Source organism: Lepus europaeus, chromosome Y, assembly GCF_033115175.1.
Source record: "Lepus europaeus isolate LE1 chromosome Y, mLepTim1.pri, whole genome shotgun sequence".
Taxonomy (NCBI): domain Eukaryota; kingdom Metazoa; phylum Chordata; class Mammalia; order Lagomorpha; family Leporidae; genus Lepus; species Lepus europaeus.
Window position 1 is genome coordinate 3948473 of NC_084851.1, and position 23121 is coordinate 3971593.

The 23121-nt window shown below is 39.9% G+C and overlaps 1 protein-coding gene across 12 annotated transcripts in view; it reads left to right on the forward strand.

Annotated features, from left to right (window-relative positions):
- The window catches only part of LOC133754237 (lysine-specific demethylase 6A-like), a 211330-nt gene that overhangs the window by 63814 nt on the left and 124395 nt on the right, over positions 1 to 23121 (forward strand). For all 12 annotated transcript variants that reach the window (XM_062184736.1, XM_062184729.1, XM_062184730.1 and 9 more), the window contains one exon: positions 12533 to 12567. In XM_062184736.1, coding sequence (XP_062040720.1) covers positions 12533 to 12567 — 35 coding nt within the window. The remainder of the gene's footprint in view (positions 1 to 12532; positions 12568 to 23121) is intronic.

Sequence of the window (23121 nt, forward strand, 5' to 3'; positions counted from 1 at the left end):
TTCTGTAGTCTGTCAATATGGTATATCACATTGATTGTTTTGTGAACATTGAACCATCCCTGCATACCAGGGATAAATCCCACTTGATCTGGGTGGATGATATTTCTGATGTGTTATTGCATTCTTTTAGCCAGTATTTTATTGAGGATTTTTACATCTATGTTCATCAGGGTTATTCGTCTGTGATTTTCTTTCAGTACTGCATCTTTCTATGGCTTAGGAATTAAGGTGATGCTGGCTTCATAGAAAGAATTTGGAAGGATTCCCTCTTTTTCTTCCTTCCTTCCTTCCTTCCTTCCTTCCTTCCTTCCTTCCTTCCTTCCTTCCTTCCTTCCTTCCTTTCTTTCTTTCTTTCTTTCTTTCTTTCTTTCTTTCTTTCTTTCTTTCTTTCTTCTTCTTTTTTTTTTTTGATCTGAAAAGTTTGAGAAGAATAAGAGTTAGTTCTTTAAATGTCTGAATAGAATTCAGCAGTGAATCCATCTGGTACTAGGCTTTTCTTTGTTGGGAGGGCCTTTATGACTGTTCCAATTTCTTCCTCAGCTATGGATCTGTTTAGGTTGTCCATGTCTTTCTGGTTCAATTTAGGTAGGTTGTATATATCCAGGAATCTATCCATTTCTAATAGATTTCCCAGTTTGCTGGCATACAAGTCCTTGTAGTAATTTCTGATGATTCTTTTTATTACTGTAGTGTCTGCTGTTACATTTCCTTTTTCATCTCTGATTTTATTGATTTGAGTCTTTTCTTTTTTTGGTTAGTTGGGCCAATGGGGTGTCAATTTTGTTTATTTTTTCAAAAATAAAAAGCAAGCTTTTGTTGGGAGCCTTGGGTTGGGCATGCTCTTGCCCAGTATCCAGTCTGGTTTCAGCAAAAGCAAGTACTAGGAGGGATCCTGTCCTGCTTTTGAGTGTCAGGGTGTCAGGGCCAGATGGACTTTGGTTTCGGAAGGTAGCGGCCCACATTTCGTATTTAGCTTTTCTGTCCTGTTCATTTTGTCTTTTTGCTTCATCCTCTGTTGTTGTAAACCATAAAGGTCCCATGTGGGAGCTCCTTTTTGGGGGTTTGGGGCCCTTTTTCTGGTTTTTGGAGGGTTTTGGGCCCTTTTCTCATATTTTACATCTGATATTGGGTACTGATTGGCTAATGAACTGGACATGGAGATATCAAGTTCTAGCTGGAGTGGTTACATTTGTACATTTTGGACCACTTCAGTGAGGCAAGGTAAAAAGAGGGCCAGATTTTTATCAGGGCCTTGGACAATTTCCATGTACTTTTTATAGTTGACATAGGCATAACAATTTTTCAGCATGCTTTCCAGGAGACAGGTTATCATATGATTAGGTTTCTGTGTGCCTGACTCTCCGGGCTGGTATGTCCAGTCTGATTCGGTGCCCAGGAGAGCAGTACTGCCACCAAATATAGTGAGGGGTCTTGTTCAAGCTGGTGATCTGCATGAACCCAGTCTGAGTACCAGCTGTGATCCTTTCCCTAGACTGTGGGTGTTGAGGTTAATACATAATAGATATATCCCCAGGTTAAAAGATACCCATGGTCGAGGTGGAAGAACTCTTTTCTTATATTTAGCTGGATTTTGAAAAGCAGCCCAACTTTTTCTCAATCTAACCTGTGTTGGACAAAGAAAAGGGGACCTGGGTTCTAGTTGGCTCTTTTGGCCCTGACACTTCCCTTAGGGGGAACATATATGTTTGCCTGTGGGTCTGAGGTTGAGTGATGGGAGGGGTTCAGTGAGATTGGGGAATAAGGGGGGCTTGCTGGGGGTATAGGGGGAGTAATGGGTTTAGGTAGCAAGTGTGGTTGGCAGGGGAGACTGGAGAAGGGAGAAGGGAAATGGTGGTTGGGGAATGGAGAGAGGAGACAGGTGGATCTGTTTGGCCTGGGGGGCTGGTTTTGGTAGGAGAATCCTGTAAAGAGGAGGTGGAGGGGGTTTGTGAGGGAGCTTCCAGTAGAGTCTGGGAGGTTGAAGAGGGGGGTTATTACAGGAGATTTGAGTGGTTTGGGCAGTGCAGTGTGTGGGGGTTGGTAACCCAGGGGGTTCATTAGCTGGATCAAACACATATAAATCAAGGAGTGAGGAACTGGCTGTGGATTCTGAGATAGGTCTAGGAGGAAAAGAGAGGAGCTGAGAAGGAGTTCCTAGGAGGAACAGTCCTTATGTAATGATGCTGCCCTGTAGGTAGCAGGGTGAAACTAGTCCCTCATGGTTGGAAACTAGAACAGTGGGAGAAGAGAAGGAGGAAGGAACCTCAGAATACTTGCCATTCCATTTGAGGGTGTTGGATAAGTCCATGAATAAAGGACGTTTTGGTTAACAGTTTCAAATTCTGGCCAGCAGTTGCAGTTATTCAGTTTGTATTGATGTCAAATTTATATGCAAGAACTTGTAATTTTGCAAGCCAGAAGGTCTTTAAGTACCAGAGGCTTAAGATTCTTTAACTTGCTGGCCAAGAGTGATTCTTTTGGAACTGAAATTTCAGACCCCATTGTGTGAGGCAAAGAGAGACAGCACTACTGCTTCTGTGCCAAAAGAGAGGCCTGAGGATCCGAGACAGAGATACAGCAGTGAAGCCAAGCATCCCCTCATTCATTGTGGATCAGGCCAAAGCAGGAGCCAGTAGATAGAGTGCATGCATCAGTGAATGTAGCAGTCCCCTCATTCACTGGTGGGTATGACCAAAGCCTGAACCTAAAAGCAGAGGATCTGGGTCCTGGACCCAGAATACAATATCTTAGGGTACCTCTAGAATATATCTGGATGGAAGAGTCTTACCTTACCACACAAGGGGCTGAGGAAAGTGTTTGGATGTAATTTGGTCCAATGGCAAGAGACCTCTGCTCTGGAGGTCAGCTTAATAGAAAGGAAGGGAGAGAAGATGAAGATCTGAGGGGCAGGTTTACACCAGCTACCAATGAGCTCTGCAAGTAGAAATGGTCCTGAATGCCTCAGCAGGAGAGTGTGGACTGGCTGGAGGAGAGGCCAAAACTTAGGGAAAAGGCAGCTCTTGGCTTTCCAAGCCTGGTCAGAAACGTAAGAAAAGGGAGATGATTTTAGGATACCCACCTGGGTGTTTGGGGTCTGTTTTTCACTTGGGAAAATTCCAGCCTAGCAGATAGTCTCCCTGGCCAGAGGCTGTCAGTCATCCATCAGGCTATTCCCAGTCACACCCATCCACAGTTATTCTCTCTCTCTCTTTTTTTTTTTTTTTTTTGACGGGCAGAGTGGACAGTGAGAGAGAGACAGAGAGAAAGGTCTTCCTTTTGCCGTTGGTTCACCCTCCAATGGCTGCTGCGGTAGGCGCGCTGCGGCCAGCGCACCGTGCTGATCCAATGGCAGGAGCCAGGTGCTTCTCCTGGTCTCCCATGGGGTTCAGGGCCCAAGCACTTGGGCCATCCTCCACTGCACTCCCTGGCCACAGCAGAGAGTTGGCCTGGAAGAGGGGCAACCGGGACAGGATCGGTGCCCCGACCAGGACTAGAACCAAGTGTGCCGGCGCCGCAAGGCGGAGGATTAGCCTAGTGAGCCGCGGCGCCGGCCCAGTTATTCTCTTAAGGGAAAATAGAGGTGATAGGAAAGAGCAAGTGAAGGCAGGTAGAGAGTCAGCTTCATGGCAGCATATGAGCTGAAAGTCCCACCTGGATGTGCTGGTTACCATGCTCAGCCATCACTTTGTGATCCTTACCTACTTTCCACAGAAAAAAGAAAAGTTTGGAGGGAGGGAGGGGTTTATGACAAAAAAGACCCATTCCCCGTATGGGCAACCAAATGTTAAGTCTGTAATACCTCGGATTTCTGGTCTTTTGTGCTGTTAGGAAGGAGAGTTGGAAAAAGGAGGACAGAGACTGACCTCAGCAGAGACAGGTTGCTTTATTGGAAGCAAAGAGGTTGGCAAAGTCTGTTCTTGCAAATAGACTACCTGTTGGGCACATTTGGGACTCAGGTTTTATCTGGTTGGTAGGTAATTTGCCACTGGGGAGTGGGGATATAGGAGGCAGCTTGGAATAAGTGGGTATCTCTTTGAAGACTCTGGGGACTTTCTCATTAACTGTTTCAGAAGGTGCTGTGCACAGCCTACACTTATCAGCCTTATTTCCATTGCAAGGAGATAGGAAGGGTTAGTTTGGCACCTAGGATCTCCACAAAAGGGAGGATGTGGGACTGGGAGGAGGAGGAGGAAGAATGGGAGGAGGCGAATGATGCTACAAGTCCTTTACTTCCCATGGGGATTTGGCAATCCCATGGCAAGTTTTTAAACTGTACCCTTGGAAGCAAGTCCATAGGAATATATACAGAACCATATATCTGTAAGTTAAAAGTTTCATCCATTTTGTATATACAACTTTAGGAATATAGGGGTTCTTCCCACCGTGTCTGCCATCCTACCCACATTTCCACTCCCCTTCTCCCTCCCTCTCTTATTCTCACTCTTATTTTTACTAAGATCTATTTTCAATTAACTATACACATACGATTATCTCTGTATTAAGTAAGGAACTCAGCAAATATAAAAAAAAAAAAAAAAACAAACCCTGTTCCTCTGCAGTCAAGACAAGGGCTTTTGAAGTCATTGCTTCTCAAAGTGTCAAATTCACTTCTACAGATTGCCTTTTAGGTGCTCCGTTAGTTTTCACAGGTCAGGGAAAACATGGTATTTGTCACTTTTGGATAATCTTATTTCACTAAGTATGATGTTTTCCAGGTTCATCCATTTTGTTGCAAGTGACCGGATTTCTTTTTTTTTTTTTTTTTTTTTTTTACCACTATGTAGTATTCCATAGTGTACATAATTTCTTTATTAAGTCTTCAGTTATTAGACATTTGGGTTGATTCCTTCTCTTAGCTATTGTGAATTGAGCTCCATTAATGGGGGCATAGATAACAGGTCTTTAATCCATGTTGAATGGATTTTTGTGTAAGGTGTAAGGTACGGTCTTGCTTCATACTTATGCATGTACAGAACCAGTACCTTTTGTTTCTGAAACCATCCTTGCTCCAGGGGTTGCTTTGGTTAACTACTGGTGTTTCTGTGATGTTTCATTGGTCTGTCCATCTGTTTCGTACCAGTACCAGTTTTTTGCTTTTTTTAACTGCCCTGTAGTATATCTTGAAATCTGGACTTGTGATGCCATTGGCTTTGTTTTTGTTGTATATGATTGCTTTAGCTATTTTGGATTTCCATATGAATTTTAGCATATTTTTTTCTATATCTGAGAAAAATGTCCTTGGTATTTTTATTGGTATCACATTGAACCTATAGATTGCTTTCCGTAGTATGGATGTTTTGATGATATTAATTCTTCCAGTCCATGAACATGGAAGATTTTTTGATTTTTTTTTGTACATTCTTTTGTTTCTTTAATGTTTGGCAATTCTCATTTTAGAGATTTTTGAACATTCTTGGTTAAATTTATAATAAGATTTTTGATTTCTCTTTGTAACTATTGTTAATGTGATTGATTTTAGGATTCTTTCTCAGCTTTTGCATTGTTTGTGTATTCAAAGGCTACTGATTTTTGTATATTGATTTTATGTCCTGCTACATTACCAAACTCTTCTATGAGTGCCAATGGTCTCTTAGTAGAATATTTTGGATCCTGTAAGTATAGGATCATATCATCTGCAAATAAGGGATATTTGGACTTCCTCCTTCCCATTCTGTTTTACCTTGATTCATCCTTGTGTGGCTCTGTATCTCAGTGGGAATGCTTCCAACTTTTCCCCATTCAATAGGATGGGTTTGTCATAAATTGCCTTGATTGTGTGGGAAATTTTCCTTGTATACTCAGTTTGCTTGGAGTTTCCATCATGAAAGTGTATTGTATTTTATCATGTGCTCTCTTTGCATCTATTAAGATAATCATATGGTTTTTGGTTTTCAGTTTCTTAAAGTGATGTATCACATTGAATGATTTGTGAATGTTGAACCATCCTAGCCTACCAGGAATTAATCCCACTTGCTCCCATTACCAATTTGCTTTTTAATATATTCATAATAATAAACAATGTGGGCTCCTGCCACATATTCAGAGAAGAATTCTGAATATTGGCAGAAATAAACCAGGCAGCCTGATAAGTTTTTAAGCTTTCTATTCAATGAGAGAAATACATAGGAGAGTGAGGGCTCTTTTTAAAAGAGAAAGGGAAATCTAGATTCATACTGAGCACCAGGAGCCAGCCACTTGGAGGAGCATGCGTGCTGGAAAGCATTGAGTGGGTGGCCTGAAGTCCATGTGCCCCGAAGGCACTGGGGCAGCTGGGGGATCCAGGGCAGTGAGGGAGAATAAGAACAAAGGGAAAAAGGGCAGGCCTACTGAGTTTCAGGACTTTAATCCACTTCCAAAGGGGAAGGGTTAATTAGTCTGATTGGCAGGTGGGCACACTAGTGTGGCCATGGAGGGGTAGGAGGTCACACAGGGGTCATGGTGAAGGCGTGATCTTCCAGCTCACAAAGCTGTTCAATTTTATCCTATATGCCTGTCTACAACACTTGAGTGAATGATCTTTGTTACGTGTTGTTGGATTCCACTGGCTAGTATTTTGTTCAGGAGTTTTACATCTATGTTCATAAGAGAAATTGGTCTGTACTTCTTTTTCTCTTTTGTATCTTTTCCAGTTGTAGGAATTAAGGTGATGCTGGCTTCACAGAAAAAAAATTCAGAGGATTCCCTCCTTTTCAATTGTTTTGGATAACTTGAGAAGAATTGGAGTTAGTTATTTAAATGTCTGGTAGAATTCCTAATGAAGCCATACGTCCTGGGCTTTTCTTTGTTGGTGGAGTCTTTATTACTGATTCAATTTCTGTATTGATAATGGGTCTGTTTAGGTTTTCTGTGTCTTCCAGGCTCAGTTAATGTAGGTTGTATGCGTCCAGGCATCTATCTGTGTCTTCCAGGTTTCCTGGTTTGTTGGCGTACAGCTGTTTTTATTAATTTCTGAGGATTCTTATTTTCTGTGGTATTTGTCATCACAGTTGCTTTTTCATCTCTGATTTTATTGATTTGAGTCTTCTCCCTCTTTTTTTTTTTTTTTTTTTGGTTAGTTTTACCATTGGTGTGTTGATTTTATTTTTTCAAAATCCAGTTTTTCATTTCACTGATCTGAAGCCAGGAGCCAGAAGCTTCTTCTGAGCCTTCCAGCCAGGTACAGGACCCCAAGAACTTGGGCCATGTTCCACTGCTTTCCCAGGTCACAGCAGAGAGCTGAGTTAGAAGTGGAGCAGCTGGGACTCAAATCTGTGTTCATATGGGATGCCAGCACTGCAGGCTGCAGTTTTATTTACTATACCATAGCACTTGTCCCTCCCACAGTGGGCCGCGATGTATTTGTTGTGATGTATTATCATCTTCATTTATTTTCTGAAATTTTTAAATTTCTCTTTTGTTTTCTGCTGTGACCCATTGTTCATTCAGAAGTATGTTATTTAGTCCCTGTGTGTTTGATTTTTGAGTTGTTGATTTCTAGCTTTATACCACTGTGGTCAGAGAAGGTGTACGGAATGAATTTGATTTTTTTGAATTTGCTGAAACTTGCTTTGTGGCCTATCATATGAGCTATCCTAGAAAAAATTTCTGTGCACTGATGAGGAGAATGTATATTCTGCCACTGTGGGGTGGAAGGTTCTGTGGTATGCTCCATTTGGTCTATAGTGTCAGTTAACTCTGTTGTTCTCTTGCTGATTTTCTGTCTGGTTGATCTGTCCACTGCTGAAAGTGGGGTATTGAAGTCCCCTGTCATTATTGTATTGGAGTCTATATCTCCATTTAGGTCTACTTACTTTTTAAGTAGCCAAGTGCCCTGTAATTGGGTGCATATACAAGCTTTGTTTATTTATTTTTTATTTCTGTTAGCAGGGACTATCTTTTTCCAACCTTTAACTTTTCAATGTGTGTGTATCTTTGTTGGCAAGATGTGTTTCTTTAAGCGACCAGTAGATGGGTGTTGATTTTCAATCTCTTCAGCCAATCTTTGTCTTTTTACTGGAAAATTGAAGCCATTTATATTCAAGGTGACTATTTATAAGCATTGCCTTTGCCCTGCCATTTTTTCTCAAATATTCCTATTGTTTACTTTAGAATTTTTTTGTGCTTCTGTTGGTTTTTCTGCCTTTTCATTTTTTCATGATGGTGGCTATCTTTCTCTGTTTCTGTGTGTAGCAGATCCTTAAGCATTTTCTGTGGGACTAGACAAGTGTTAACAAGTTCTTTCAATTTCTGTTTGAAATGGAAGGTCTTTATTTCTGCTTCATTATAAATGCAAGCTTCACAAGATTCAGTATTGTCAGTTGACAATTTTTTTTTTAATTTTTTTTTTTTGACAGGCAGAGTGGACAGTAGAGGGAGACAGAGAGAAAGGTCTTTCTTTTTGCCGTTGGTTCACCCTCCAATGGCCGCCGCGGTAGGCGCGCTGCGCTTATCCGAAGGCAGGAGCCAGGTGTTTCTCCTGGTCTCCCATGGGGTGCAAGGCCCAAGGACTTGGGCCATCCTCCACAGCACTCCCTGGCCACAGCAGAGAGCTGGCCTGGAAGAGGGGCAACCAGGACAGGATTGGTGTCCCGACCGGGACTAGAATCCGGTGTGCCAGCGCCGCAAGGCGGAGGATTAGCCTGTTAAGCTAATATCTTGCCATTCCCTTCTGGCCTATAGGGTTTCTGCTTAGAAGTCATCTGTGAGTGTAATTGGTGAACCTCTGAATTTAATGTGACATTTTTCTCATGACCATTTTAGAATCTTTTCTTTTTTTAAATTTATTTTATTTGTTTGAAAGAGAGTTTCTGAGAGAGGGAGAGCCAGAGAGAGAGAGGTTTTCCATTCCGTTGGTTCACTCCCCAAATAACCGCATTGACCAGAGTTGAGCTATCCTAAGCCAGGAGCTCCTTCCGGGTCTCTCACAGAGTTGCAGGGGCCCAAGCACTTGGGCTATTGTCTGTCGCTTCCCCAGGCCATAGCAGAGAGCTAGATTGGAAGAGGAGCAGCCGGCACTAGAACTGGCACCCAAGTGGGATGCCAGCGTTACAGGCGGGGCTTTAACCCGCTGTGCCACAGTGCCAGCCCCAGAATCTTTTCTTTATGTTTTATTGTGGAGAGTTTGACTGTAGTATGTCATGGTGAAGCTCTTTTCTTGTCCTGTTTGGAGTTCTGTGTTTTTCCTATATTTGAACATTCCTTTCTCTCTCCAGATTTGGGAAGTTTTCTATAATTATTTCATTAAATAGTCTTTCTGTTCCCTTCTCTCTTTCCACTGCTTCAGGTACTCCTAAGACCCATATGTTTGGTCATTTGATATTGTCCCATTGGTCTCCAACACTGTTTTGAGTTTTCTATTTTCTTTTCTTTTTCCTTTTTTTGGGTCTATAAGATTTCCAAAGATTGGTCTTTTAGTTAGAATATTCTTGTTCTGCCTTATCAAGTCTGCTGGTAAGACTTTCCATTGGTGGGTTTCTTGGTGACTTCTTTATCTTATTGTTTGACATTTTTAGTTCGTACTTTTTGACATTTTTTGTAAATTATTTTTAATTTTTTCTTCTGTTGACCTTCCTTGTGGAGGCAGCTATGCTTCTGTGGTTTCTTTTCATGAATACCAGATCTGTGGTGGGTTTGCCTGGGGCTCTATGGCAGGGCCAGTTTCCAGGGTAAGGATTCCTAGCTATGCCCTGCAGTTTTTCGTTTAGCCACGTAGGCCCCAATTTGTCATCACCTAAGGTTCCCTCAGATGCTGCCAGCATGGGCTCACCTTTGTTTTAGCAGTTGCCCAAGCCATTTCCCTTGTGGTCTCTGACAGGGGGGTTGCAGGCTGTTCCTTGTGTTCCTAGCTCTGGATCTCATGGTACATTCAGTGGCTTAATGCCTGTCAGCTGCCAAGGCCAGCGCTGAGTTCAGGTGCCCCGTTCCAGTAGGCTGTTATGTGCATGTCTGCAGGCTTCCCTGGTTGTGGTCCTGATTTAAAATGGTGTGTGTCCTCCCTTTCTCAGCCTGGACACAGGTTTTATTTGGGAGAGATTGGTTTGAATTGGCTGCCTTTCTCCACTTAAACTTGGATCTAAGGTACCCGACAAGAACAGCTGGTTCCTGCATTCTCAACTGGACCCAAGTCCCATGGATTGCTTCTGTCTGTCCTGCTGCCTCACCCTTGTGTCAAAAATGTCTGCAGCTTCTGTTTCCCAAGTTCTTTTGGGTGCTGGCAAACACTCAGTGGCTCATGCTGGATCCCCTCCTCTTGTTTTCTAATCTCCGTCAAGTATATACCTTCTGAGCTTCTCCTCACTGTTTCTCCTTTGCCCTGTGAAGCATGCCACTCCCTGATCCACCATTCTTCTCAAACTCTTTGTTTTCCTAGTTTTATAATTATGCCTTTATTTTAAAGTCTATTTAAGAATCAAATATGGAGTTTACTTTTTTTTTTAACTTTTATTTAATGAATATAAATTTCCAAAGTACAGCTTACGGATTACAATGGCTCTCCCCCCACCCCATAACTTCCCTCCCACCCGCAACCCTCCCCTGTCTCATTCCATCTCCCCTTCCATTCACATCAAGATTCATTTTCAATTCTCTTTATATACAGAAGATCAGTTTAGTTTATATTAAGTAAAGATTTCAACAGTTTGCCCCCACATAGCAACACAAAGTGACAAAATACTGTTGGAGTACTAGTTATAGCAGTAAATAACAGTGTACAGCACATTAAAGACAGAGATCCTACATGATATTTTTAAAAAATTAATTTTCTATGCAATTTCCAATTTATGGAGTTTACTTTTTATGGGATGATGAGATCAGAAATATTATACTTGAGACCAAATCTCTAGCTAATTCAGTAGTAGTATGATTCTAGGGATCACTGAGATGTATGGATGGTTCCAGCAATGGGAAAATGGACTATAGATTTTTCTTGGTCTTTTGTTTTTTCTTCTCTTAACTTATAATCCAGTCTTGCTGTAATAACTCAGTGAATTGCAATTTTTGTTAATTTGGTTTCTGGAGTAAGGAAAACTGGCAGATGGTAGTGAAGAAAAATAAAATCTCCCCATTCATGTAGGTAATGAGGTATTAATACATGTAAGTCTTTTTTTTTTTTTTTTAAATGATATGGTATTTTTGTTTTCTAAAAATGAAATACTTTTATTTACTGTATAGCTGTTTAACTTTTAATTTGTAACAATCAAACAATAGCTGTATTTCAAAAAGGTATTTGATTTTGTAGTTACTTATGAAGAATTTGGGTAGTTTTTCTTCTATGAAGTGGAACTAAGAGTTATCTAGTGGTACAATTTGTCTATTGTGGATACAGAATATTTACTAGAAACCTGGTGAACATATTGAAGGTGGTAGCTTATTAGATAAACTCCTTGAATGAGAATCTTATATGAGCTGATTTTAGGAATTGTTGATTTAATTAAACCTCTTAGGTAGAGTTTTATCTTTGTCAGGGATTGAGAGAATGGGAAGGGAGCATATAGCAAAGATAAGAGAAAAAGAGGTTATTATGACTTTTTATGTTTTAATTTTATTTATTTAGGATTTATTTTATTTATTTCAAAGGTGGAGAGAGAGAGAGAGGAAGACAGGGAGAGAGGGAGACAGGGAGAGAGGGAGACAGGGAGAGAGAGAAAGCACTTCCATCTGCTGGTTTACTCCCCAAATGGCTGCAGTGGGCTTAAGTTTTGGCTGGAATAAAGCCAGGAACAGGAGCTTTTTTCAGGTCTCCCATGTGGTTGTAGGGAACCAAGGACTTGGGCCATTTTCCGCTGCTTTCCTTGGTGCAATTAGTAGGGAGCTGGATAGGAAGTGGAGCAACTAGTATTAGAACTAGTGACCATATAGGGTGCTGACTTTATAGGTGGTGGCTTTACCTCTATGTCACAATGCCAGCCCTATCAGGACTTTTTTGAAGGCCATGTGCATCATAAATATCTTACATACTATTTTGAAGATTTTCATGGATAGAAAAAAAATAAGATTTGTCACTGATAAATAAAAGCATATAACTTAAACATTAAGGCTTTTGTTGTAGTTATACATTGAGATTCAGATGTATTCATCATTATTAAATATGTTCAAGCATTCATGCTCTATTGATAGGAATTGGGCATAAAGAAGAGCTTCCAAAGAAGCCATACTATTCTACCTTAATTTGAACTTCAGATTTATGACTACTTGCTTTATAATTTCACTTTTTAATGTGGTTTATCTTTTTTCTTTTGTTAAAGAAAAGGCATTTAATTCTGAAGAATTGAAAAAAATTAGTTTCCACTGTATTATTTGTTTCTGATTTGAACTTTTTATGAACTATATACTTATATATTATAATTTCATAATGTTTTTGGAATAATACATGTATTATAACTAATGAATTTTTGTGTACTTATGTTTAATGTATTTTATGAAAAACTAAATTTGTATCCTTAAGCAAATATACATTATTTTAACATTTATGTACATTTTTATTTTTATGTTATTTCTACTTATTTCTTTAAACTTTGCTGCATTGAAATTGATGTTTTCCCATGGCCCATTGCAGTTCAATTTCACATTGCCCACCTGTATGAAACCCAGGTAAGTGTTTATTATATGCATAGGACAAGAATAAGAACTAATAAATAACCGTCTTCACATTTACTTTAACTTGTTTAAAATGTACTAATATCATGCTTTAATTTATAAAAATGTCAGTTTTATTGAGTTTCCCACAGTTTAGTCATTTATACATGAAGGAATTTGAGATTCATATTCAATATGTGTTTATTAGGTTTTGTAACTACCTTAAACTTTCTGATTTAATTACTATCTTAAATGTGATACTTAGTGTTTTTTTTTTTTTGGACAGGCAGAGTGGATAGTGAGAGAGAGAGACAGAGAGAAAGGTCTTCCTTTTTTTGCCGTTGGTTCACCCTCCAATGGCTGCTGCGGCCGGCGCATCGCGCTGATCCGAAGCCAGGAGCCAGGTGCTTCTCCTGGTCTCCCACACGGGTGCAGGGCCCAAGGACTTGGGCCATCCTCCACTGCCTTCCGGGGCCATAACAGAGAGCTGGCCTGGAAGAGGGTTAACTGGGATAGAATCTGGTGCCCCGACCAGGACTAGAACCCAGTGTGCTGGCGCCGCGAGGCGGAGGATTAGCCTGTTAAGCCACGGCGCTGGCCGATACTCAGTTTTTAATAAGACTTGCTTTAACACCTTTGTGCTGTTTTTATGTATAATACCTAATCTCCTTAAAATATTGATGAATGATTGTGTTAAAATATTTTCTTTGAAATCTATTTTTTCCTAAGATTGAGAACTAACTTCAAAATGAATAATGTATAGCTAGTAATATTTCAATGTTTTTGAAACTATTTCTCTTTAATTTTGATGTATTTTCTTTTGTAGAGTAAACATGGATTGTTATAGAAATAAAAGCCATAGTAGTATGTCAATTTGTAGTTTATGGTGGTAAATTTATAAAAGGTTTCTGAAGATTTAAATCAGATACACTATAATCACACTAACAGTACTGAACCATTTGATTTTCAGTTGTGAAATACAGTTCATAGTACCATTTCAAAGAAAATAATTTTATATGTATATGTAATATGTGTTGGATATCTCACCATTTTACTGTCCTCTACATACACCCCCAAGACATAAGATTTACTGAATTCAAATTCATATAAGCATAATTTTTTTTTTTTTTTTTTTTTTTTGACAGGCAGAGTGGACAGTGAGAGAGAGACAGAGAGAAAGGTCTTCCTTTTGCCGTTGGTTCACCCTCCAATGGCCGCCGCGGTAGCGCGCTGCGGCCGGCGCACCGCGCTGTTCCGATGGCAGGAGCCAGGTGCTTCTCCTGGTCTCCCATGGGGTGCAGAGCCCAAACACTTGGGCCATCCTCCACTGCACTCCCTGGCCACAGCAGAGAGCTGGCCTGGAAGAGGGGCAACCGGGACAGGATCGGTGCCCCGACCAGGACTAGAACCCGGTGTGCCGGCGCCGCAAGGCGGAGGATTAGCCTGTTGAGCCACGGCGCCGGCCCATATAAGCATAATTTAAAGAATGATTTTACTTTGGAAAATGTATTTTGAGAATTGGCTATCTTCTTTATGACTGTTATAGTTAAAAAATCTTTATCGGCCAACTCTTAATTTTGTGGAGTTTATTTTGAATTTTTTTCTTTCTTACTGGTTATACTTTTCTTTTAATACTTTCATATGCAATATTGTGATGATTTGAGTTTTGTAGGATCTTAAAATTGCCAAATCTCACTGAAAGCTCTTTTAATAAACAAAAGTAAGAATATTTAAGTTGACTAATTCTGACATAACAGAATTTTTTTATCTGCATCTTTCTAACTTAGACATATTTTTTGTTTAGTTTGTGGTAGAAACCAAATTGACGTCATGAGGCTTAAAGTCTAAATTTACTCTATTCTGAGAAATGGGAATTTGGGTGGTATATTTTCATGTGGTGACTTTGGATCCTTGAGTATCTTTGCTGCCATTCTTCATTTCAGTGCTTCTCTTTTTCTTGTTAATTCCAGAATATTCTCCAAATTGAAAATATTCTTACCTACTTGTCTTTATTTTGCTAAAATAGACTAAACTATTAAGCTAATTTCCAGTGGGTGGAAATGTACATTCTCTTCACTTTTTTCCCCTACATTTTTAAACTGGAGAATGAAAGTTCTTTTTTGTAAATATTTGGTTTTGTCTTTTCCTCATGGAGTACTCTCTCGTTATCTGCAAATTACATTTTCTTGAATTTGCTAGGATTCTTTTTTTCAAAATTATGGATAGCTTAAAGGAATTGTTTCTGTATCTTCTTATAGATAACTGATTTTCTATTTATTCTAGTAAGATTAATGAAAATCCTCAACACTAGAATCAGAAAAAAAAATGCTTAAGAAAACACTAGAAGGTCTGTTGCTGTGGTGTAGCTGGTAAAAGCCGCCATCTGCAGTGTGGACATCCTATATGAGTGCCATTTAAGACCTGGTTTCCTCACTTTTGACCCAGCTCTCTACTATGGCCTGAAAAAACAGTAAAAGATGGCCAAAGCCCTTAGTCCCTTGCACCCATGTGGGAGACTAGAAGAAGCTCCTGGCTCCTGGCATTGGATCCTTCTGCTCCCACTAATGTTATGGCCATCTTAGGAGAGAACCAGTGGATAGAAGACCTCTTTGTCTCCCTTGGCCTCTGCTTCTGTAACTCTGCCTTTCAAAAAATAAATAAATCTTTAAAAAAAACCCTAGAAATCCAAATTCATTGAAAAGAATAAAATAGGCCGGCGCCGTGGCTCAACAGGCTAATCCTCCGCCTTGCGGCGCCGGCACTCCGGGTTCTAGTCCCGGTCAGGGCACCGATCCTGTCCCGGTTGCCCCTCTTCCAGGCCAGCTCTCTGCTGTGGCCAGGGAGTGCAGTGGAGGATGGCCCAGGTGCTTGGGCCCTGCACCCCATGGGAGGCCAGGAGGGGCACCTGGCTCCTGCCGTCGGAGCAGCGCGGTGCGCTGGCCGCAGCGCGCTACCACGGCGGCCATTGGAGGGTGAGCCAACGGCAGAAGGAAGACCTTTCTCTCTGTCTCTCTCTCACTGTCCACTCTGCCTGTCAAAAATTAAAAAAAAAAAAAAAAAAAAAAAAAAAAAGAAAAGAATAAAATAATATTTTCCCAGAAGGCAGTAATTCAAATTTATACAAATCAATAAAATGTAATACAACATTTTGACAGAATAAAGGACAAGGATATTTAGTAATCTCCATTGATATAGGGAGGAATTTAACAGAATTCACTATCTTTTCATGTCCAGTTTCTCTACAAATTAAACATATAGATAATGCATCCCAATTTAATTAAAACTGTATATCACAAACCCATAGCTAATATACTCCATTGGGAAATGGCAAAATGTTTTTTTCCTCTAAATTTTGGAACAAAACAAGGTAGCTCACTCTCTCCATTTATACTCAAAATAATGTTGGAAGTGAGATAAAAAATATTAAAAGAGGAAAGAAATCCGTTACTAGAAAAAACCAAAATTTTCTGGGTTTGCAGAAGACATGGTCTAATGCATAGAAAATTATAAAGACTGTACCAAAAACTGTTGGAATTGTCAGAATTAAAAAATTCAGTAAAATGCTGGGACACAAAAGAAAGATGTAAAAAAATTAGGGTTTTCTACATGTACAATAGACCATTTACAGAAGAAACTAAGAAAATAGGCCTATTTCCTGTAACAGTAAATAAATAGACAATAAAATACTTCGGAATAAATTTTCTTTTAACGATTTATTTGAGAGAGTTACACACAGAGAGGAGAGGCAGAGAAAGAGAGAGAGAGAGAGAGAGAGAGAGAGAGAGAGAGAGAGAGAGAGAGAGAGATAAAGAGGGGAGAAAGGTTGAGAAATGGGTCTTCTATCCAATGGTTCACTCTCCACTTGGCTGCAGTGGCCAGAGCTGTGCTGATTCCCTGGAGCCAGGAGCTTCTTCCAGGTCTCCCAGAGGGGTGCAGGGGCCCAAGGACTGGGGCCATTTTCTACTGCTTTCCCAGGCCGTAGCAGAGAGCTGGATCAGAAGTGGAGCAGCCGGGTCTCAAACTGGTGCCCATGTGGGATGCTGGCACTTCAGACCAGGGTGTTAACCCACTGTGCCACAGTGCCAGCCCCAGCAATAAATAATTAAAGGAGTGTAAGATCTACACACTGTAATCTATAAATATTGGTTAAGAAATTGAAGTTGATGCAAATAAGTGGAAAAAAAGTCTGTTTATGGATTAGAAAAATTAGAATTGTGAAAATGTACATACATTTTGTGATCTAGTTAATCTATAAATTCCATAGAACCACTGTAAAAATTCTATGCCCATCTATTCTTTGTGTGTCCTTAGTTTTGACAAATTGCACTGGAACAAGTAGAGCTTTGTTTTATGCTTTATTTAAAATATTATATTTATTAATTTGAGAGACAGGGTTACAGAGAAGGAGAGGCAGAGAAAGGTTGTCTATCTACTGATTTACTCATCAAATGACTGTGACAGCTGAGACTGGGCTGATCTGAAGCCAGGGACCAGGAGCTTCTTCCAGGTCTTGAATGCAGGTTCAGAGTCCAAGGACTTGGGCCATCCTTCTCTGCTTTCCCAAGCCGTAAGCAGAAAGCTGGATCGAGAAAGGAGCAGCTGAGAAGTATTAATATGAAAACTACTGGAGTTTAATTTTTATAGACAATTGCATTTTTATAGACAATAAACAATTGTAAAATAAGCCATATCCAATTTTTATATAAAAAAGATCATATCATGAATAAGTGGACTTATTGTATGAATTTAAATAAAATTGAATATAAAGCATTTGGAAGAAAAAGCTTAATGAGATTTAAATAAAATATTGACAGTGAAGAAGCAGAAAGAGCATTCAAAAACTTCATAATAAAAAACTGTAAGAAGTGATGGAGGTAAAAATCACAAAAATCTATTATCTAAAACAGTAGAAGTCTGGAAAATTATGTAGTTATTTGGAAAAGATAAATTAAAGAGGTCTATGTTGGGCTGGCGCCGTGGATCACTTGGTTAATCCTCCGCCTGTGGCGCCAGCATCCTAAATGGGCTCCGGGTTCTAGTCCCAGTTGCTCCTTTTCCAGTCTAGCTCTCTGCTGTGGCCCAGGAGGGCAGTGGAGGAGGGCCCAAGTGCTTGGGCTCCTGCACCTGCATTGGAGACTAGGAAGAAGCACCTGGCTCCTGGCTTCAGATAGGTGCAGTGTCGGCTGTATCAGCCATTTGGAGAGTGAACCAATGGAAGGAAGACCTTTCTCTCTCTCTCTCTCACTGTCTGTAGCTCTACATGTCAAATAAATTAAAAAAAGGGGTCTATGTTTCACAAATATGCAGGAGTTATGTAATTATATTAAGGATCTTTTATAGAAAATGAAATCATCTATGGCCTATAGAAAATAGGAATTCACTTGAGAAATAATATGTAATTATTACAATCCCATCAAGATTGCATGTACCAATGCCATCTCACTAGTCCAAGTGATCAATTTTAATTCACAGTTGATCACACTGATAGGTCTAAGAGTCAAAGGGATCACACAAAAAAGACTAGTGTCTGTGCATAGTAACTGATATTTTTGGGGATTACTATGGTATTATTTGTTAATGCCACACATATACACCCCGGTTAATTTGTGTGTGATTTCTTGTTTTATATCCCCTAACATGAACTTTTAAAATTTCATATTGGCATAATAATTTTATGATGGCATATTGATACATGCTTTAGTAAATCTTTTATTTTCTTAGTTATTTCTCTGGTCATTGCAGTGTACTATGATTTTCCACTGCTGAGTAGTGTAAATCCACTTCAGATTAACTATGGACCTCTTACATCCATTTTACAGTCTTTACCCTTTCCTTTATACATATTTTAATATAACTTTCCTTTATTATTTTTCCATGAGAATTCTTTAATATGATGATTCTTTCCCAAAAAGCCTGCAATGGTTGTGTCTAGGTTGGGTCAAAACTGGAGCCAAGAACACAATCCAGATCTCCTAATGGGGTGATAGGAACTCAGTCACTTCAGCCATCCTTGTTGCACCTCAGAGATATAAATTAAGAAGAAGCAGGAGTCAGTGGCCAGAACTACATAGCAAATCCAGGTACTCTTATACAGAATGTGGGTATCTTAGTAGAGCAAATGCACCTTCCTAAATAAATTTTTCCTTAGTATCAAATATTTGCCTTAATAACTATAATTTAGAAAAGTAATTTTTTTAGGATTTATTATTTAAAATAGAGAATCAGACACACACACGCACACACAGCACAACTGGATAGAGAGAGAGAGAGGAAAGAAAAAGAGAGAGATCTTCAGTCTGCTTGTTCAGTTCTCAGATGGCTGCAGTGGCTAGGACTGAGCCAAGCTGAAGCCAGGAGTAAAAGATTCTGCTTTTACTATTCAGGCCATTAGCAGGGAGTTGGAATGAAACTGGAGCAGCCAAGACCTGCACTGTTACCAGATTGGATGCCAGTGTTGCACAGTGTCAGTGACTTTAGCGATTACATTACACACTCAACACTGGCCACATTCATGAAATTTAAAAACTCATTTGTTGAATTTTGTTTTATATACCCATATATCTGCACTTTCTCTTATTTCTTTTCTTTCGAGAGTCCCCAGATTCCTTTATTTCTTTTTGAAGAATTCCTTTCATCATGCCTTTTCTGGTAGGTCTTCTATCAACACTTTCATTCATCTAAGAATTTTCTTGCATTAATTTCTCTCCCATATGCTTATATTGGCACTTTTTTGGTGTCTTTAAAAAAAATTTTTTTTTTTTGGACAGGCAGAGTTAGACAGTGAGAGAGAGAGAGAGAGAGAGAGAGAGAGAGAGAGAGAGAGAGAGAGAGAGAGATAAAGGTCTTCCTTCTGTTTGTTCACCCCCCAAATGGCTGCTACGGCTGGCGCGCTGCTCTGATCTGAAGCCAGGAGCCAGGTGCTTCCTCCTGGTCTCACATCAGGGTGCAGGGCCCAAGCACTTGGGCCATCCTCCACTGCACTCCTGGGCCACAGCAGAGAGCTGGACTGGAAGAGGAGCAACTGGGGCAGAACTGGCACCCTGACTGGGACTAGAACCTGGGGTACCGGTGCTGCAGGCAGAGGATTAGCCTAGTAAGCCATGGTGCCAGCCTTTTTAGGTGGTTTTTGATGGGAACTTTGCATTTGGTGGGGACCTCTTTGGTTTATCCAGTTGAGGTTTGTTCAGCCTTTTGAGAAAGTTTTATGTTTGCTGACAAATTGACATATTGAATATATGACAATAATTTTGTCATATATTCTTTTAGTTCCATTTTCTTCCCATATTAAGCACTTAGGGCATACACATTTTTAAGAAGCTGTTTATATGAGACTGCCTTTTTTTTTTCTTCTTTCTTTTTTTTTTTTAAGATTTATTTACTTGTTTGAAATAGTTAACAACAAAGAAGGAGAGGCAGAGAGAGAGAGAGAGAGAGAGAGAGAGAGAGAGAGAGAGAGAGAGAGAGGAGGGCGGGGGAGAGTCTTCCATCTTTTGATTCACTCCCCAATTGGCTGTAATGGGTGGAGCTGAGCTGATTTGAGGCCAGGAGCCAAGAGTTTCCTCCAAGTCTCCCACATGGGTACAGGGGCCATAACAGAGAGCTGGATCAGAAGTGGAGCAGCTGGGACTTGAACCGGTGGCCATATGGGATGCTGGCACTGCAGGCGGCAGCTTTACCCACTGTGCCACAGCACCAGCCCCAAGGGTGTCTTTTTTTTTTTTTTTTTGGACAGGCAGAGGTAGACAGCGAGAGAGAGTTATAGACAGTGAGAGAGAGACAGAGATAAAGGTCTTCCTTCCATAGGTTTACTCTAATGGCTGCCATGGCTGGCACTGCACTGATCTGAAGCCAGGAGCCGAGTGCTTCTTCTTGGTCTCCCAGGCGGGTGCAGGGACCCAAGCACTTGGGCCATCCTCTGCTGCCAGGCTACAGCCGAGAGCTGGATTGAAAGAGGAGCCCCCGCTGGGACTAGAACCCAGGATGCCTGCGCTGCAGGCGGAGGATTAGCCACATAAACCACAGTGCCGGCCAAGAGTATCATTTCTTAACTCAATTGTTTCTTTGTTGATAAAATTCTGCGATGGGTCCCAATTTTATTATATCAGAGGATTGTTTTTTTCTGTCCTACAGACGATGTCCTATGACTTTTGTTACTGTGTGTTTTAATTATGTAATTTCCATTTGTTTCTTTTAAACTTACATTTTATGCTCCTTTACTAAATTTTCAATTTGTTCATTTGTTTCAAAACTTTGTAACTGCTTGTTGAGGCATTTTTATGATGACTGCTTTAAAATCTTTGGTACATAATTTTATTATATTTTTTCAAAGATTTATTTATTTATTTGAAAGTCAAAGTTACATAGAGAGAGGAGAGGCAAATAGATAAAGATAAAGAGACAAAGAGGTCTTCCATCCACTGGTTAACTCCTCAATTGACTGCAATGGCCAGAGCTGGGCTGATCTGTAGCCAGGAGCCAGGAGCTTCTTTTGGGTCTCCCACGCAGGTGCAGGTGCCAAAGGGCTTGTGCCATCTGCTGCTTTCCCAGGCCCTAGCAGAGAGTTGGATCAGAAGTCGAGCCATTGGGTCTTGAACCAGCACCTATATGGGATGCCAGCACTGCAGGCAATGGCTTTACCTGCTACACCACAGCACTGGCCCCTATTATTATAATTTTTTTTAACTTTTATTTAATGAATATAAATTTCCAAAGTACAGCTTATGGGTTACAATGGCTTCCTCCCTCCCATAACTTCCCTCCTACCCGCAACCCTCCCCGCTCCCGCTCCCTTTCCCCTTCCATTCACATGAAGATTCATTTTCAATTCTCTTTATATACAGAAGATCAGTTTAGTACATATTAGGTAAAGATTTCAACAGTTTGCCCATATAGCAACACAAAGTGAAAAAACTACCATTGGAGTACTAATTATAGCATTAAATAACAATGTACAGCACATTAAAGACAGAGATACTACATAATAGTTTTTTTAAAAAAATTAATTAATTATCTATGCCATTTCCAATTTAACACCAGGTTGTTTTTTTCATTTCCAATTCTCTTTATATACAGAAGATCAATTCAGTATATAATTAGTGAAGACCTCATCAGTTTGTACCCACATAGAAACACAAAGTATAAAAATACTGTTTCAGTACTAGTTATAGCATCACATTATTATTATAATTTTAAAGCTTTTCTGGGGTCAGCATTATGGTGTAAAGGATAGGCCCCCACTTGTGATCCAGGTTCCCATGTGGGCATGGGTTTGTCTTGACTTCTCTCTTTTTTTATCTTTTTCTGTTTAAATTGATTTGCACTTATTGTACTTTATAATTTATAAATGCTTAAACATGTTGATAAATCAGAAAATTTGCTTGTTGGTAGTAATACTAAGCTGATGGGAGACTAAATAATGATGTTCCCTGAAGTCAGGCATTAATTTTCTCAAAAGAGTAAAATAATTTTTGCATAAAAGCAGTAGTTTGTATCAGAGTCCAGTCTTCCTTTTTAAATTGATGGCTTTTTTAAAATCCTTGGTAACACAGAATGTGGTTTATTGTACATTCAGAGTCCGGGGTATTCTTTTTTCTTGATCAAACAGTTAATAGTTTAATGAGCCAGATATTTTACACATTAAGCCCATAGAAAATTTCGTATCCTTTCATCTATTGTTCTTGAATTCAAGTTTACAAAATTTAATAGCTTTTGGCTAATAAACATGGCAATTTGGCAGTGTCATTTGAAGCATTTCAAATATGATATTTTGGAACTGATGCATTTATTACTGCTAACATGTGTTCCATTAATTTAATTTATTTTTTATTAGAACTTTATTTAACGTTTGCATAGGTATAACTTTTCTCCCTATACCCATGCACCCACCCCCACTCCTGTCTCACCTCCTACTCCCTCTCCCATCCCTTTCTTCATTATGATTCTTTTTAAATTAATTTTATATATAGAAGACCAACTCTATACTAAGTAAAGATTTCAACAGTTTGCATGCACACACACAAACACACACAACATATAAAGTACTTTTTGAGAATAAGTTTTGCAGTTAATTCTCATAGTACAACTCATTAAAGACAGAGATCCTACATGGAGAGTAAGTGCGCAGTGACTCCTGTTGTTGATTTAACAGTCACTTGACACTCTTATTTATGATGTCAGTGATCATGCTCTTGCCTCCATGAGCATCCAATGCTCTGGAAGCTTTTTGTGAACTCCAACTCTGTCAGTATTCAGATAAGGCTGTAAGCACAGTAGAAATTCTCTCCTCCCTTCAGAGAACAGCACATCCTTCTTTGATGGCCCCTTCTTTCCACTGAGGTCTCACAGAGATCTTTCATGTAGAATATATTTTGCTACAGTGTCTTGGCTTTCCATGCCTAAAATGCTCTCATGGGCTTTTCAGCCACATCCAGATGACTGCTCTGCTTTCAATCCAGCTCCTTGCTAATGGCCTGGGAAAAGTAGTAGAAGATTGTTGTAGTAGGTGGGTCTTTGCATTCATGTAGGAGACCTAGATGAAATTCATAGCTCTTGGCTTTGGTCCAGTCCAGC